At 42.7% G+C, this 17,901-nt stretch overlaps 1 protein-coding gene across 9 annotated transcripts; it reads left to right on the forward strand.

Annotated features, from left to right (window-relative positions):
* The first annotated feature begins 230 nt into the window (after positions 1-230).
* On the forward strand, positions 231-17,541 carry plekha4 (pleckstrin homology domain containing A4). 9 transcript variants are annotated; one of them, XM_015963338.3, is made up of 25 exons: positions 237-414; positions 2,830-2,899; positions 3,014-3,112; positions 3,206-3,278; positions 3,388-3,488; positions 3,817-3,935; positions 4,023-4,229; positions 4,301-4,601; positions 5,684-5,743; positions 6,485-6,610; positions 7,314-7,373; positions 7,457-7,537; positions 8,183-8,335; positions 8,408-8,506; positions 8,641-8,749; positions 9,360-9,421; positions 9,522-9,635; positions 9,853-9,943; positions 10,117-10,172; positions 10,604-10,735; positions 10,801-11,178; positions 15,432-15,553; positions 15,647-15,750; positions 15,823-16,271; positions 16,340-16,669. In XM_015963338.3, exons 1-25 carry the CDS (start codon positions 374-376, stop codon positions 16,418-16,420), a joined length of 3,288 nt encoding a protein of 1,095 aa, XP_015818824.3. In that variant the 5' UTR covers positions 237-373; the 3' UTR covers positions 16,421-16,669. The 9 variants fall into 9 exon arrangements, with proteins under 9 accessions (XP_015818816.3, XP_015818824.3, XP_015818825.3 ...); XM_015963330.3 differs by having other exon boundaries at positions 231-414; positions 15,823-17,541; XM_015963339.3 differs by lacking the exon at positions 16,340-16,669 and having other exon boundaries at positions 15,652-15,750; positions 15,823-15,964.
* Positions 17,542-17,901: the final 360 nt, after the last annotated feature.

Below are 17,901 nucleotides of genomic sequence, written 5' to 3' on the forward strand. Positions count from 1 at the left end.
GACCATGTGTGATAGAGAAAAGTAGAATAGTAAATTCAAACTTGAGCACCAAATTCTTTACACATAGATAACGGCTGGCTGATAGTAGATTCCTGAGTCACAAACACATTTGGCCAGAAACAGAGATGCTGTCGAGTGCATGGTAAGAGGGAGGTGGGGGGGGTGCTGAAGAAGAAAAGGGGGAGGAAGTACGACACTCACAGAGAGTTTACTGTTAAAGGAATAAACACAGCCCAGCGTAGGTAGAGTCTGCAGCAGCGAGGCAGCTTCGTGTGTGAGAGGGCCGCAGAGCGTTTGTTGTGAAGGCAACTTGTGGAAGCAACAAAGAGGTGAGCCAAGTCCGAGGAGATGCTGTGAGGAAGAATGCCAAGTGATGGAGATTAAATCCGGCAGCAGGCGGCCACAGCTATTCAGGTGAGGCAATATGGCACCTTTAATGTGGCTTACCTCTCATTTTATTATAGGACCTCAAGCAGAAACAGCAATCAGCAACAACACAGAAGTTATGGAACGGTTTAACATTTTTATTTGTATAAATTCCGTAAGTTTGGTGTGAAACGAGCTGCTGACTGAAACACAACAGACCTACTTTTATTACTACTTAATTCTGTTGTCCCACCTATACCTCATGTGCTTGATATTCTAACCCTAAATCTGTCAGCTCTCTTTGGTTGCAGCACATCAAACTTGATGTTCTCTTGGTTTGGTTTACATCACAACATAACCAATAAAGGTCATAACAGCTGACAGATGAACCCCCCCCCCCCCCCCCCCCCCCCCATCATTAAAGGATGGAAGAATGCAGGAGACATGCAAATGTTTTGATTCAGACAGAAACCATTATTATCTGAGCAAATCTATTCAACATGCTCTCTGTCCAGCTTCCCATGCTGCTTCGAAGACTTTGGGCATCACAAAGCTCACTCTGTGTCACGCACAGACCTGCCGTTTGTCCTCAGCTTCATCCCTCTTTAGCATTTCAAGTCCTCTCCTCTCCAAGCAGAGAGACCCTGCCTGATAAAGATGGAGATTTTCCAAATATTTCACCACACCCACGTAGCCCCTGCTGGCTACAGACTCACAAAGAGCTGGTTGTTTCGGTCTGATTTACTCGAGTCTCGCTATTGACTGTGGTCGATGCTGAGCTGGATGCCAAACCTTGTCAGACCTCGTGGTGACCCACGGTTTTCTCTCATGACGTTTTTATCTTCCAGGTTCATCTGAGCTGGTGTTGCTCCGAGGTCACGATGCCACTAAATTTAGACAGGGTGGGAAATAAAGATTAGATTTAAGTGATGCAGCTCAAACTTTTAGATTTAGTCGATGAGGAAGCTTTTAGAGGCAAGTGGGTAAATGGAACTGTGTTTAAGCATACAGACCGTTGTTTCCACGCCACCAGATTTGGTTGATAATCTCTTAATTTGGTCATGATCAATAGGTTATTTTTGTATTTATTTTTTTTTTTTTTTTACTTTTCAAAGAGCTTTTGAAGTTTATTTTCAGACTTTTTCAGTTTTTTTCCTTTACGTTTGATCCAGGCCATGACCTTTTACAGAAGAAGTTTTAAATTTGCCTTAAAAGTTGAATATAGAACAATTTAATAGAAAGCTATTTGTTTTTTCCAATGATCCTATATTAATAGATCCAAGCTGATCGGGTTCATGTAAATGGACCCGGGGTTGAACATTAGGATCTGTGCAAGTAGAAATTATTTACAATCAGATCTGACTTTTATCCAGTATTGGAGAGATGCATTCATTTGCCCCCTGCCTTTTCACTTCTTTATTTAAAAGCTTATACTACATGAGACACTATCAGGATAAGAACAGCGATGAGAGAGAAAGCAACTGAAATCCACAGGAAAAAGGATAAAAGCTCAAAATATCGATCTTTTTAAAAGATTACCAGAAAGTCTGGCTGTCTGCAGGCCAAAGATGATAGTGGTGGTTTAAAACTTTTGCAGAATCTTGCAGTTTATTTTAAACTAAACAAATAGCTTAAAGACAGATCGATGAGCAACAGTTTAAAATATTTTAGGGACAAATGCACATGTGTCCACGTTGTTCAATGATGTTACTTAGGTCAGCAGTAGCAGCGCGCACACACACACACACACACACACACACACACACACACACACACACACACACACACACACACATCTGAGAAAAGTGGACCCAACACATTTTTACATTATTGTCCCTGATGTTCCACTTTCTGGCCCTAACTCCTTTTCTTTGTGGTTTTGTGTCTTTAGCCGTCTACATTACAGTTCTCTACCCTTGTTTTCTGAGCCGACCTCTCATACCAGCCCATCCCCTGCTGCCAGATTGGTTTTCACACAGTCCGAGCCCCTCCCTGTTTCCACAGCGACGCAGCTGTCACCTGTCACTTTCCTGGTGGGGATGCGCACTAGCCCATGATGGCTCAGAATAGAATTGTGGGAGAGTTTAGCTGAAAGTGGGAGAGCAGCAACATTAAGTGTTCATTAGGGCTCAACGGTTCACCAGGACAATGAATAAATAAATCCCTTCTACCTGGGAATTGGTTTTATGTTCCTGCGACTGACGGACCACTTCTAATGACCAAGATCTTGGTTCTGATTGGTAAGGCCTGAGCCTCACAGAGTTACGTTTGTGTGTCTGCAGAGCTGCGTGAGAGCACATGTTCAGCATCAGTTGGGATTTATTTTTAAACTTTTACCATTTTTTAGCAGAGAGTGTGACACGTTTTCAAATCTTAGTATTTGCAAACTTTTCCGTTGCAGATTGTTGTTTGTGGCTGATCATTTATTTATTTTTCTGAAAAAGTCTTTTTGTTTTCTGTCAGAATGGACGAGCAGGACAGAGTAAGTCAAGCATCCAGTGTGGCAACAATTTCTTACTTTCCTGTCGTGAAGGTTTGTTTGTGTGTTTGCACGGCTCCTTGACATCGTGCTTGGATGAATTTATGTGATACGGTGAATGCACGGAGTGTATTTATGCATGATGCTTATTCTCTCCTCTGGAAGCAGGAAAGCGATGGAAAGGTGCAGACATTTGGGAAAAGATATCAGTCTGCAAAAAGAGATCCCAACTGCTCCGTGGTCATCAGAGGATGGCTCAACAAGAAAGTAATTTTGTTTGTTTGGCTTAAAGAATTGCAGAATGTCGTTGGTGTTCATACATGAGTGTGTTGGCGTCTGTGGGTTACTTTCATTTTGCAGGACAGCTCTGGTTTGAAGCTTTGGAAGAGAAGATGGTTCGTCCTCTCCAACTTCTGTCTGTATTACTACAAAGGTAGAAGCACTAGTTCCGAGTTTCATCTGGATAAGCAGGATTTATGTGATCTAAATTATGCTTTTATCTTTTTTAAAACATAAATTTCCCTTTGATGTTTTTTAATCAGACAGTAGAGAAGAAACTGTGCTGGGGAGCATCCCACTACCAAGCTACAAAATCCTGTTCTGCACACCGCGAGAATGCAAGAACAGGAAGTTCACCTTCAAGGTAATAAACGTCTGTTTAGTTTGGACTCTAAGCATCTTTGACACCAAATTTTTAACCATTTAAATGCAAAAACTAAATGAAGACCTGTATATCTCTGTTTGCTTTTGCCAGAGTTTTAAACAGTGTGCTAACAGATGAACAGCTAATGTCTAACAGACACACAAATGAGCCAGAACCTCATTTATAATCTGTCTTCCACCTTTTATGTAGTCATGTAGTTTATGTAATTCATGTTGCAGTTGTTCTTCAATACCATCAAAGGTAATATTATTTTGCTCTAAATGAAGTGCCCCTGTAACCATCTCCTGTGTATTGTGTGTAAAACTAGGTGGTGCACCAGGGAATGCGGTCATACTTCTTCAGTGCCGATACTCAGGAGGACATGTTGGGTTGGGTCAGAGCCCTGAGTCAGTCGGCTGCTATGGAGCCCGACAGCACCATGAACAGGTTAGGCTCTGGTTTAGGGTGGACATCAGATTGTAGATGCAACCCATGATGACAAGCCTTTGTGTGTTTCGCCTCTGATCCATTCAGGCGTTGCTCAAGCTACCAGGATTTCACACAGATAGGGGGCAGCAGTGAGTCGGTGAACGGCCCAAAGTACCCTGAGGAGGAGGAGAGTCCCTCCCAGAAACACAAGCATGTCAGTCGGACCCTGAGTGAACCGAGCCATTTTGTTGGGAGGAAGGGGAGGTCCCAGTCGGAGCATAGAGGGAGGTGGAGTGCTCATCACAGAAACAGGTGGTTGTTATGTCATCAACATGTTTGGTTAATAGGATGCATAGATAAATAATCAGTTCTGCTTCTCAAAGCCCCTCAGACAGAACTCCGAGCCCTCCTGACTTAGGCAGAAGAAGAGCTGCTGGTCCAAGCAGAGAGGACACCTCTCTTGTTGGAGAAAACACTCTGACAGAAGCAGAAATCCTGGGTTCCTTAAACTCCAGAGGACAGCTGGGGTCACGACCTCACACACCGGTGGGAAGGGTTGACCTTCGACCCCTTGATGACCCCGGTGTGCTCCAGAACCTGTACTACGCACCGGCCTCACCAAAGCTGGAGTTTAAATCTGCTCCTACCACGCCGCTCACAGAGAGATGGCATAGCCTGAGCAAGGTGATGATCATTTTTGGTTTATCGTCATCCATCCATTCATCCATCCATCCATTCATCCATCCATCCGTCCTTCCATTCGTCCATCCATCCGTTCATCCGTCCGTCCGTTCGTCCGTCCGTCCATCCGTTCGTCCGTTCATCCGTCCGTCCATCCATCCATCCATCCATCCATCCATCCATCTATCCATCCATCCATCCATCCATCCATCCATCCATCCATCCATCCATCCGTCCGTCCATCTATCCATCTGTCCGTCCATCCGTCCGTCCATCTATCCATCCATCCATCCGTCTGTCAATCCATCCATCCATCCGTCCATCTATCCATCCATCCATCCGTCCATCTATCCATCCATTCATCCGTCTGTCCATCCATCCATCCATCCATCCATCCATCCATCCATCCATCCGTCCATCCATCCATCTGTCCATCCATCCATCCATCCATCCACCCATCCGTCCGTCCGTCCATCCATCCATCCATCCATCCATCCATCCATCCATCCATCCATCCATCTATCCATTCATCCATCCATCCATCCATCCATCCATCCATTATCTGAACCCGCTTATCCACACAGGGTCATGGGGGGCTAGTGCCCATCTCCAGCAGGTTTATTGTCATATTACCTTTAAATGAACTTGAACAGCAACTTTTTATAAATATGATTATTATAAATTTGGAGTCAATCTGAGATTAAGTTAGCTACTTTCCTTTGTAGCTGTGGTGAAGCTGTCTAAAGGATTTGGGATGATCTTCTGTAGCAGTTAAACACTGAACATGTGACATTGGAAGGAAGTAATCTGGGTAGATGTGTTCTAATGAAAAGTTGTTGCTAACTTCTAAAACAAGAAAAGATGCAGCAACTTTCCCAAAATGAAACTTGGGCTAAATGGCATCAATTTTGCAAATGCATGAATAAAATATCAACGAACACCAAAAAAAAAGACAAGATGTCCATATCTGTATGAGTTGCATGATGGGAGGCGAGTCACTGGGTTTATAATAAGCAGAACAAACACAGATGTGGAGCAGAGGACAACTTTAAAAATGTGACCTTTTTTTTCTTCCTCTGTTAAAGCCTGCACCCGTCTATGGTTCTGTCCATCATCCATCAACTGGGAGAAGACCTTTAGGAAAGGTGACTCATAAATAAACAGTTATAACATACATAGTCCTCACTCACTCTTAAAGGAATATTTAACTCATTTGAAATAATGTTTATATGTCAAAGTTTTTGTTAATTACTACTCGTAGATGGCTTCTTGAATAACCTCAGTTCAGAGAAATAGAGTTTATAAGCTCAGGACTGATGAGCTTACAGCTAGTTTAGGTGGAGCCATTAGCTCACTGAAGGGAGATTAGGCAGTTTTGGCCTGCTTTTAGCACCCCCTAGTATCCGTTTGTAGAACCAAAAGCTAAACTTATCTCCTCGCCGTGTGTTCGTCTTTTTGACACCTTAATCTAACAGCTGAAATGTCTCCCAGCTTTCCTTACAGGAGTGATTCATCACTAAAATAAACAAATCAGCTGTGCTCATGATCTAAAACATGCTGGAAACACTGCAGCGCTAGGTATGTCAGCTAACTATTTCCAAGTCCCAACAGAGGGGGCCTGCAACTCTGAAGTTGCAAGTGGAATATCCTGGCCACAGGGGGTGATAGGGGCTGGGTGGCCTTTCATTAACTCGGTAAAGAGTCATTTTATCACACACTGCCTCAAGATGATCATTTAAAAATATAAAAATGTTGCTAATTTTTCGTTTAACACATTTATCTGAACTGAGGTCGATCAGGTTGCTATGTGTCATCGCTAGCGTTTCAAAGAAACAAACCTGTGCTAAACATGGTGAGTCCTCTGTTCATGCTGTCTCTTCCTTCAGAGCCACTCGACAGGGGCAGACTTACTGCCACCCTTGCCCCCCTCATCGAGAGCTCCCCACCCCCCACAACACCGCCGCCAACATCACTGCAGCCATTTATCTGTTTGTGCGCTTCCGCCAGCTATGGTACAGCCCTGTCTGTTAGACTGTGGAGTTAAACTGCATCTGTGTTTTGTTGTTTTTATTGTGTTTCCCTCTTAAAGATAATGTATGTGTGTATGTGTGCGTGTGTGTGTGTGTGTTGCTATCCTTTTGTTTTGTGTCCATATTACTGCTTTGCTTCAACCAGGATGAAATTGAAGGATGCACAATTTAAAGTTTTTGCAGACATGTTCAAGCCAGTTTTGGCCAGTGAAGCAGATACCCGATCTTTAAGACCTTTAATATATGAGTTATTTTCTTTTGCTTGTTTCGTAATGATTAAAAGATGTTAGGGGTATTGAGAATGGAATGTGTTTTATTTTTGCCTCAAAATGTTTTGTATCTGTTATCTATAGAAATACATCCGTAGAGTCTGTAATGAATTGCATGATAATGCTTTAAGTTAAAACTAGAACACTAGAGTGGCTGTTTGCTGATTTGCAGAGCATCACAAATCTGCACACGTTTTAATCTATTCAGATTTTTGTCCTGGCCACCTGTCTGAGGCTTTGCTGAACCTCACGCAGCCTAGTTATTTACATTTTTCCTAAAAAGTAAAAATCAGTCAATGTAAAATCTTTAAAATGTTTACAAAAATGTATCTTTGAATAATTCTGACTTATAAATTCCCAGTTATGGTCATAAAAACATTTCTGCTGAATGTCAAATCGACTCTGACACTTTTCAGACTTCTAAATCAGAAGTGAGAGAACTGCCTCCAATCCGACCTCTGGAAAGTGATGCAGATGTGAGTGTTCAGAGTTTGGCAACTGTACACAATATTTAAATATTCCTTCCAGTGCAGAGATGAGTTGTATTTTGTGTTTTCAGGCCGTGCTAACGAGGTTGTGTGGGTGTGACAAGCTGCTTCAGTCTCTGTCTGTGGAACTGACTCAGCTACAAATGGATAAGGTTAGTGGTACTTCAAAATCTCTAGAATATAAACTATCAGGTTTTCATTGATTTTGAGTTAGAATGTAGGTCAATAATTACATGTCTGCACAGAAAACCTCAACAACTACACTCAATCAACTAAGAAAACATGAGAACAATGTTCCTTAAGTATTAATTATGTGTAAAGTTAAAACATTAAAGCCAAACTTTGCCAGTTTTCCATATTTTTAAATCATCTTCTTGAGCCAGTATGAGCTAAAACGACCCTTTACATGGTTAATGAAAGGCCATCCAGCCTCTATCGCCCTCTGTGGCCAGATTATTCCACTTTACAACTTGCGACTGGCGGACTGCTCTGTTGGGACTTACCTGGGACATACCTGGCGCTGCAGTCTGCTAGCAGCACATTTCCTGCATGTTTTAGGTCATGAACACAGCTGATTTGTTTAATTTAGTGATGAGCCACTCCTGTAGACACTATTGAAGGCTGGGAGACATTTTAACTGTTAGTTTAAGGTGTTAAAAAGACAAACGCACAGCAAGGAGTTAGGGGGTTTGGGTTTGGTTTGATGACAGATAATTAATAACAGACACTAGGGGGTGCCAAAAGCAAGCAAAAATGCCAAAAGTGCCTTTAATGTTCTGCTGTCTTTACTTTCGCAGGATAGTGTTCAGTGTGCATTAGAGATGTCCAGGCTCCAAGTGGAGGAGTGGAAGACCCAGGGGCCCCAGGCCCTGGAGGAAGCGCTGACCCAGAAGGCTTTGCTGCTGGAGGAGCTGGTGACAATTCGAGCCAGAGTGTGTGATGTGTCTCTGGTAATGAGCTTAGGAACACAAGAGAGATTTTGCATTTTTACATTTTATAACAAATCTGATCTTTAATTAAAGGAAATGGAGCGAGTTTGGAATCAGTATGAGAGAATGGAGAGTGAACTATCCGTCATCCATTCACACCTGCAGCACATCTGTAACTTTGGGATGCCACAGGTCATTTCAGTCATATTTATTACACATACAGCAAATGTTATGTTTTCCACATCCTTTTGTTTGTACCAGTGATGGTGTTGTGGGTTTATATGGTGGAACATGTGACCTCTTGAACTTTCTTTCTTCCTAATCAGGAGCATTCTCAGGCTCAGAGAGAGCTGTGGATGATGGAGGACATCCTTGCTGGACTAAAGGTCAATAGAGATCATTTCTGTCTCCTGCTTGGACTACAAAGACCTCATGGTTAGTATTAGTAATACAGCTATTAAAAGAATAATTGTGTTTTTATGTGCCGAATGTGTAAAAATATTAAAATCCGATAAATGGAGGGATCAAAACCAGGAAACTGAAAAGTGTGTGTGTGTGTGTGTGTGTGTGTGTGTGTGTGCGTGCGTGCGTGCGTGCGCGCGCGTGTGCGTGTGCGTGTGTGTGTGTGTGTGTGTGTGTGTGTGTGTGTGTGTAAATTTATTTAAAATTGATCTAAACTAATTCAAATCAGTAAATGAAACAAAAGTAGTGTCATAAAAACACACCAGAACAAATGGAAAAGAAAAGTAACACATGAGTGCAAGTTTAAAAGTTGTTAAATAAGATCGTTAGTTAGTTTTTTCTGTGAAAACATTATTGTTGTTATTAATATTTGAATATAAATACTAATAAAGGTTTTACAAAGGATGCCCTTTAATTGTTTCACCCATACACTACATACGTTTTTGTGGTAATTTTCGGGATCTTAATTTGGTCCAAAATAAACAAATATGTTGAATGTTCTGTGATTTATTTGCACAAATAATCAGACTAACTCTCCAGATCTGACACGGGTTAAAAAAGTGACCTTTTGTCTCCTTCCCAGTGTTCCAGTCCTCAGTTCCACTTCCTGGGTCCCCTGGTTCTCCCACAGGAAGACTACCAGTGGTGTGACTCTTTCACATTGTCCCCTTTTCAAATTCTGATTCTGGTTTTGAGCTACGTTCACTAGCTGAGAGTTTCTTAGTAACATTAGTGATGACTACAGTCCCTGCAGGAGTTGGAACTAGAGCCCCCGATCCGCCCACCTTTACCCCTGGAGCTACAGGAGAGCCACCCTATCAGGGACCAGGGCCGTGGCTGGCCCGAGTCTCCATATGAGGTAAGAAGCTCGGATTCTCGCCACTGCAGGGGGTCGCTTATACTGCACAAAATAAAGTGAAATCATTCTGTAAGGGAACATTTTTCTGTCTGATCTGATTCCTGGAGATCATCTCAAGCACAACTCAGCATTTTTTTTTTTACCCAAAGCTGGGCTCGGGACCATAATGATGACAGCTGAGCGTGAAATATCCTTTTCTTGTGTTTGTGTGTCTCAGGGAATCTACTCCCAGGCTGCTGATCCTGTAGACAGAAGAGGAAAAATCCAGCCTGACCTCTTAAATATGAAAGCCCAGAGAGCTCCAGCTGGTTGGCACAAATAATACAAACACAAGAAACATACATATATAATGAAGTTTTATTTTCATATGAACATCTTTAAAAAGATGACGTGCCATTTTCCTGGCATTTTATCCTTAACCCCATCCCATTTCCTCTGTTTTTCTCTACTTTCTGTATTCATTTTCCAATTTTATCTTCAGAATCTCAGTCTGGCTCAAAGTGGATCCCAGCAGATGCTACCGTCCAATCAACAAAGGTTGGATTCTTTATCATATCCTTTCTAATGTGTGCCAAAACACTAAATATAGAAGCAGATATTTCCAATCACAGCCAAATTCTTTTTCTTTGGTTCCCTCGTTTCTTCCTGCAATTAGGGCATATTGCATTACCTGCTGTAGCCAACAGGGGGAGGTAGAGGTTCATTCTCAGAGCAATGGTTTCTCACTTCTGTTACCTAACCCCCAACCATCCACTGTGCATGCACGTCTAAACACACACACACACACACACACACACACACACACACACACACACACACACACACACACACACATGTATGGTGTTTTCTGCGGCTGTGTGTTTTCACAGGCATGCAGGCAAACACACCTACACAATTAGACACACACACACACAGTTCAGCAATAAGCATCATTGTTTACATCTGGCACAAATTCTAAATATCTTTAGAAATTAAAAACAAAGATGAGTGAAGAAGAGCAGATTGAGAGGATGAAGAGGAACCAGGAGAGGGTGACTAACAAGAAGAAACCTCCAGCTTCTGCTAAGGAGCCCCAGATTCAAAGTTCAGAAGCCAGAGAGGTTTGTCACATCACTGACGTTTCTCACGGACTGCGTCGCAGTTAATAATAGTTTCTTTGTTTTAGACCCCATTTCCTTTAAGAGTAACGCGAGTTGTTACAGCCATCCTACCATCCTCGCTTGTGGCTAGAAAGGTTTCTGTGGAGGATCCGCCACCTGAGCTTGATGCTCCTCTGCTTGAACAAATCCCACCTGAGGCACAGCAGCTTCAGCTGGCTGAACGGAGCAAAAAGGTGCCATGCAAGCCAAACAGATGGCTTTTGGAGAGCCCTGACCAGGATGATTCAGTAATGAAGACAAGTAGACAGCAACATCAGGGAAGATCCTGGGCCTCCAGGATGGACTCGTGTCCAGACGGGAGCCCAACCGTGGAAACAGAAGCTCCAGGCATTCAGGCTCAAGACCTAACAAACTCAGGAAGAAGCGAAGGCCTGGATGTCCGGGTAAGAAAAGGAATATCTTAGGTGTGTTCTTGCTGTGTCGTATATCTAAGTCCAAGCTGTAGTTCTTTTTTAAAACACAGAACAGTTTTGTTACCAGTTTCGTTTGCAGGCTGCAAAGGCCTGAGGAAGTTTGCAGCCGCAAACGAAACGTAGCGAGAAAACAGGTAACAAAACTGTTCTGTGTTTTAAAAAAGAACTACAGCTTGGAATAAGAAAAGGAATACCGTAAATCCTCCAATACAGGCCGGTATTCAATTAAAGGCCGGGTCTCCAATTTTGGCCGGTGTCAGCGGAGGTAAATAATGGCCGGTCTCTTATTGTGGCCGGATGGAATGTGGTAACAAGCAAGTACAAGCGTCCCAGCGGCAGGGTTATAGTCCCCAAATCAACCAGCAGAAGGCAGTAGGGGTTCACACAGACCTTTATTAGGCTTTTTCTTCAACGCTTTGTAACGCTACAGACACGATCCTCTATCACGCTCCTACCACACAGAGTCATGGTGTCAGTTAACCATGCTAATTCAACCCGCTCCACAGAACACACATCACCTTCCCTGTGGCTTACATAACACTCACAAAACATGCAAATCAGCACATAGGAACTAGCAGAACGATAGGAAACACATATAACACAATACCCAGAATGCACCTGGCTTACAACCCCAGCCAGGTCATTACACTATCAAGTTCAAAGAGAACGTGCTGATTATGCTGCAGAACACTCTGGAGAGCAGCAGTAGGGGGTGTATGAACTACAGTAATCCCTCGTTTATCGCGGTAGATGCGTTCCAGACCTGGCCGCGATAGGTGAAAATCCACGAAGTAGGGACTTCCAGCATGCCCCTCGCGGGGATTCCCTCCACGTCGCACCTACGTCACAAACCGCGGCTATAAACGGAAGTCGCCTTTCCAGCTCACCACTCAGTCATCGTTTCTTCAGATTCATGATCAGAGTTTCCAACCTACCGATCAATCCAACGAACTATCAGCTCATAGTAAGTTATCTTACTTACTTCTGGAAAGCCCGGCATTTCCGTGTCACTTCGTTGACGCTTGAACGCTCGGGGGTTTCCTAGAGCAGCCGGCGTTTCACCGACGCTATCACTTCCGCGTCTGTGAAACCACGCTCCCTATTGAATTATCGTATGATCATGTTCTCTTTTTGGGGGTAAAACTCAAGAAAAATTTTTTTACTTGGTTTTTTTCAGTTTTATTACAAAAAGTGCATTTTATGATGAAATTGATGAAAAAAAACAAGAATTTCTTGATATTTCGCAGGGGGGGGGCAACGCGCTGTGCCAGACCGTAGGTACTGACACGCGATCGTTCATGTCGGTTCATTTCCTTTAATGTTTTCTGTCTTTTATTTGCGCCTGATGCGTTTCGCTGCGTGCTGTGGAGCGGGGCGCTGCGCGCATCACCTTGTCTTCCGACGCACTGATCACTGATATGGCCGCCAAACAGCAAGCGCTCCGCTGTTTTTGCGGTCGGTAGATCTTTTAGAACTGCAGTTCAAAGGTAACTCATGAGGTGAATATATATGAACCCAGGTAGCAGTTTTTCTTTAGGATTGAGAGGAGATGCAGGAAGATAATAAACAGACAGGACAGAAAAATAGTCAAATAAAAACAAGTTAGTTTTTGTACCTGCTGCTGCAACAAACAGACACCATTGAAGATCATCAGAAGTGAGGAACAGATAATGAAATAATTATTTTTATGTTTAGAGCAGCAGGAACTCCGAGAAGCTGCAGGCGCATCAGTGAGTTTGCGGCGCTGCGCAGGGGGAGGGGGAGAGATGGCTGAAGCAGGAACTACCGTTGTTAAAAGAAATGTGTTTAACTTTGAAAATGTGGGCGCACTTTTAATTGTCAAAAACTCCAGCGAACCATTAGTTCATTTTGCTCAAATAGAAATAGAGGCCTGCCTCTAATACTGGCCCTCCTTCCAATAAAGGCCTGGAGCTTGGTGAGCTTGAGTCAAATACAGGCCCGGGCCTGTATTAGAGGATTTACGGTAACTAGAATAAAAAATAACCCAGAACTCCTAAAGTTTCTCGAACCATGAAATTAGGAGTGCAATTTAGTTGACTCCATTTCTCAATCTGTCTATATATAAAAAAGGAGTGGATATAAAAATTGAATCTAATTAATTAGAGGCTTTGTAATTAATTAATCTTAATTAATCGCTGATTAGTCGTTCAGAAAAATGTGCCCTCAAAGCTATTTTTAAATAAATAAATAATGAGGCTGAGAATCAAACATTAGACATGGATATTATTACCGTAAACACAAGCTTGTTTAATTAAACAAAAGGCTTTTTATGAAAAAATAAACACAAACCAACAAATGTTTATAATTGCAAATAGAAACCATCTGGAAAGTGTTCCTGGACCTTTGTATGGTCTAGTTGAATTACTGAAATTAATGGAAATCGCACCAGATTCTAATTGTTCCTGTTTCATTGTTTGTATAATTTGGTGTTTTTATTAGCATTTCTACGTATTACTCATAATGTAACTAAATATCTATAAAATACCCTTTAAAAAGACACCAGAACAGCCACAAATATGATCGAGGACCTAAATTGACTAACTTTTAACACCAGAGACATACTCTGAGTCTGATACAATCAGTGTTACAGCAGGACTAAAGGTTCCAGTTGGACAAATGAAGATAAAAGACCGTGATCTGACGCCTGAGCGGTGAACTGGTGGCAGACCTTCCTTACATGGGAAGTCCCGCTGTCACGTCAATAGCTGCAGATTCGACACACCTCGCTGCTGAATTATAGTAATGCACGTGATGTTTAGACAGTCACTATTGCCAGAACAATATCATAAACCAACAGAATTTTACTTTAGAAAACTATCAGAGATTTTAGTTTTTTTTTTTTTTTTGTTGCTTCTTTGACACGTTGTTTCTGACTGTTTACAGAGTAGTGAGTACATGGAGCGTTTTCCCAGCTGTTCGTATGAATACTTTCTTAAACTACTGCTAAGATCAAAATGTCATTCTGTCTGGTGCTTTCAGCGATGCACAAACATTACATAAGTGTTAAAAATGGAGCTCAACCCGACTTTTGTAAAGTTTCCGGTGCCACCCGGCACAGCAGAGGTCAAAGACCAAATCTGAAAAATGTCTGTGCCACGGACTCTGTAGTTTACAGGTAGTTTACTTTTATTTTTACAAGTTAAGAGAAGCAGCTGACGTGTTTTCCCAAATGCTGCATTAGTCCAAGCAATGCAACTTCTTCAAATTGCTCCATGTTAGTAGCCATTAGCAGAGCACTGCGCATCAGTGATATCGGTCTTCCAGGAAGTCATGCAATGACAAAGGATCTGCTTTTCTTGAAATGCAAGCTGTGATTAAATGCATGCGTTTCTGAAGCAGCAGAGTCTCGGCCACGCCTCCAGCTGGCTCATCCCACTGGCCTCAGGCAACACGTGAAATGATACGGCTTGGAACTGCTCGCCTCCAAAAAATCTTCCTCCCTTTTCTCTCTTTCCTCTGATGAAGGAGGTGGAGAGAAATCCTCCAGACAAGTATACATGCCACTGTTTCTCCTTCCCAGCGGTGTGTATGTGTGTGTGTGTTTGTTAGCGACTCAGTTCTCTGGCAGAGTCTCTGAGTGGCGGTGGGGTGGGGGTTATGTTGGTGACATTTCCACAGCGTCGCCCTCTGGGTCCGCCAGGCACCGACTCCTATCAGCAAACTTTACAAACAGGAAATGTGGACAGATTAAGACTCTAGTAGGGGGGTGACTTACTCTTTACATAGCAAATTAAATGTACTGATCGTCACTCAGACTAAAATGACATTTAATTACCTTAATTAGATTTTGCAAATAAAATTGAATGGTTTAATAACCTATATGGATGCCGTTCAATGTAAAAGCAACCTTATTAGTGGGCCACATCTGACACCAGAGCCACAGCCTGCTGCTGATCAGTTCTGTAGGACATGATCTCTATTTCTCAAAACACAAGCCATTCAGGAAGCTTTCTACAAGTAAGACAGTAACTATTAAAAAAATTGACAAAGATGATTGCTTCAAAAGGGCCAGAATGTCCCTGCAAACCAGTGGTTCTAAATTAGTGCACCCCCCCACCACCACCACCACCACCACACCCCCGAGAGGACACGTAAAAAACAAAATTATATGTATTGGGGGGGGGGGGGGGGGGGGATTGAAAATAAATCAGAAATGCTGCTCTAAACTAATATCTACTTAATTAAGTGTGATGTATTTATAGGCAGAGGATCAATTTGCCACCCCTCCTACCCCCGACACGACCCCTGACCTCAGTCTGAGCCCTGAGCAGCGAGACGCTAAGCTTCGACGAGTCGAGCGAATACGAGAAAGAGTCATGCGCAGGTGGGACTTTATTCTGTTTTTGTGAGTCATCTTTTAAATCGATTGAGTGCTCAAAAGGAGAAAGTGACAGCAAACTGGTTGTTTATCTCTCAGTGCAGTCAGAGAGACCACAGACAATCAGCATCCAATCAGGGGGAGGAGGAAGGAGGTGCACCAGGTGTCCCTCGACACGGCTAATAATCAAAAGATTAAAAAAGGTACTGACATGAAATTTACCCAAACTTAATGAGGGTCAAAGTATAAAATCAACAAATTGTCTTTATTTTCAGGAAATGGAAGCTGCTTGGTTCACTTGGGTAGCACAACAGAATGTCAGCTTCCTGGTGGAACATCTCAGGAACATGAAGATAAAAATCAACATCTTAACAAATCTAAAAGTCAGGTGAAGTCAGAGAACAAAACACGTCACTGTGGGAAAGCAGGAAACACTAAAATCAAACGCCCAGATTCTCCATATCACGTCTCGTCCATGACCATCTTTCACAAAGATGGAGGCAACCACAGCTCAGAGGAGCAGAAGAGGGCTGAAGAAGTCACGGCTGAGGACAACAACTTCAAGTCTGATCTGAGAGCTCAGTGGTTCCTTTCCACAAAGCAGTGGCAAGGCTTTGTACAGATCCCCACCTCAGGACCTCTTCCAAACACGGATGGACCAGACGCCGATAACCGGTCTCTGGGTTGGGATGGCATCATCGATCCCAATGAGCTGTCTTTAGAGGTGAGTGAGAGCCTGAAGAAAATGAAAGAGAACCATTCCCTCTTCTATAAGATTGCGTGTGACATCAGTATTTCAGACTCAGACATCACAAAGAACGAAGATCAACCATCATCAAGACCAGATCAGGAGGAAGAGTTAGTGATAACTGAATCAGAGCCGACTGGCGATGGAACGTCATGCGTTCAGAGGTCCAACCAGGATTCGCCATCAGATGAAAGTATTGTTGTTACCAAAACTCAAGAATCAACACATGAAATCCAGGACCAGGTTTTAGTGGAGTCGGCACATGTTCATGAAGAAAGTACTCCAGAAGAATATGAGAACAAATCTGAGCTAAACATTTCCAAACCTGGCGTTCAAAAAATAAATGGTAATCAGACTTTGGATGACCCTAACCCTATCCCGATCAAAGAGCAAACGTGTTTGAAGAAAGATGTAGAAGACCAGACTGAGGACCAAGAGAGACAAGAAGTACTAAAAGAACGGATACAATTAAGTAAGGAAGTGAGAGAGCAAGATGAAGGCCACAAACTCTCCATCAATCCATCCAACACCAGGTGTGATGGGGGAGGTGTGATTAGGAGCGCCTCCTTTGGGAAGCCAAGGGTTACGGTAATAAAGACAAGTTTGTAGAAGTGAAGAAGGGGCATATTGATGGGTCAGAAGAATGATCACTGGAACAAGAAAGATGAGCTGTGTGAACGAGATTGGGTCCAACTTTGAGTTATGATATCAGAAAAAGGCGGGATCTTTGGTAAACTCAAACATTCTTTAGAAAAAATGGATAAACAATTGCATGTCTTCATGCATGTCAAAACAGAAACTATTTATTTAAGTTAACAATGGCTCAACAAAACAGTGATTTGTAAAAGACATTCCTCCCTTACATGTTTCACTCTTCTTTTTTTTTATTTTTGCCACTAAAATGTTTCAGATAAGCGAATAATTTCAATATCAGACAACCTGAGATTAGGTAAAAAAAGAATCTATTTTTCATCTATTGCAGGATAAAGCTTTCCCAATTAACTTGTGTGAAAAAACAAACCCACCTCAAAGCAAAAACAAAACAACTCTGGAAGGGGGAAATGCACGGATGGTGACCAACAGCAGCTGAGGCTAACACTTTGATTCCTCTTGTTGTTTTTTTTTCTAACAGAAACCATGAATCCGATTTTAGCTGACAGCACATGTCCTGCCTTTGCCCCTGCAAAAACACTGTTTTGTATCTCAAATGTCCTGAATAATAAATAATAAACTGTGTGCTACATCATGGTGCAGGCTGTATACAATTTATGTTCACACACACACACACACACACACACACACACACACACACACACACACACACAGACCCCATCCCTCAGGTGCAAGGTTGCAGCTCTCTAAGGAGACCTGATGCAGAAATACACGGACCTGCTGAAAAAGCCTCTGTCACTTTAAATCCTCACCGTGTCTCAGTCGATGACATCATTGTCTGAGAACACATTACATCACCCCTTCCCAGGCTCCCTCTCTCTCGCTTACCCCCCCCCCCCCTCCCCCCCCTCTCTCTCTCTTAAAGACCGGCCCACACACATCTGTTTGCAACTGTCAGCAGGCGAATTCATGCCAGGGAGATACCTAATATATT

Source organism: Nothobranchius furzeri, chromosome 16 (genome assembly GCF_043380555.1).
Source record: "Nothobranchius furzeri strain GRZ-AD chromosome 16, NfurGRZ-RIMD1, whole genome shotgun sequence".
NCBI lineage: Eukaryota > Metazoa > Chordata > Actinopteri > Cyprinodontiformes > Nothobranchiidae > Nothobranchius > Nothobranchius furzeri.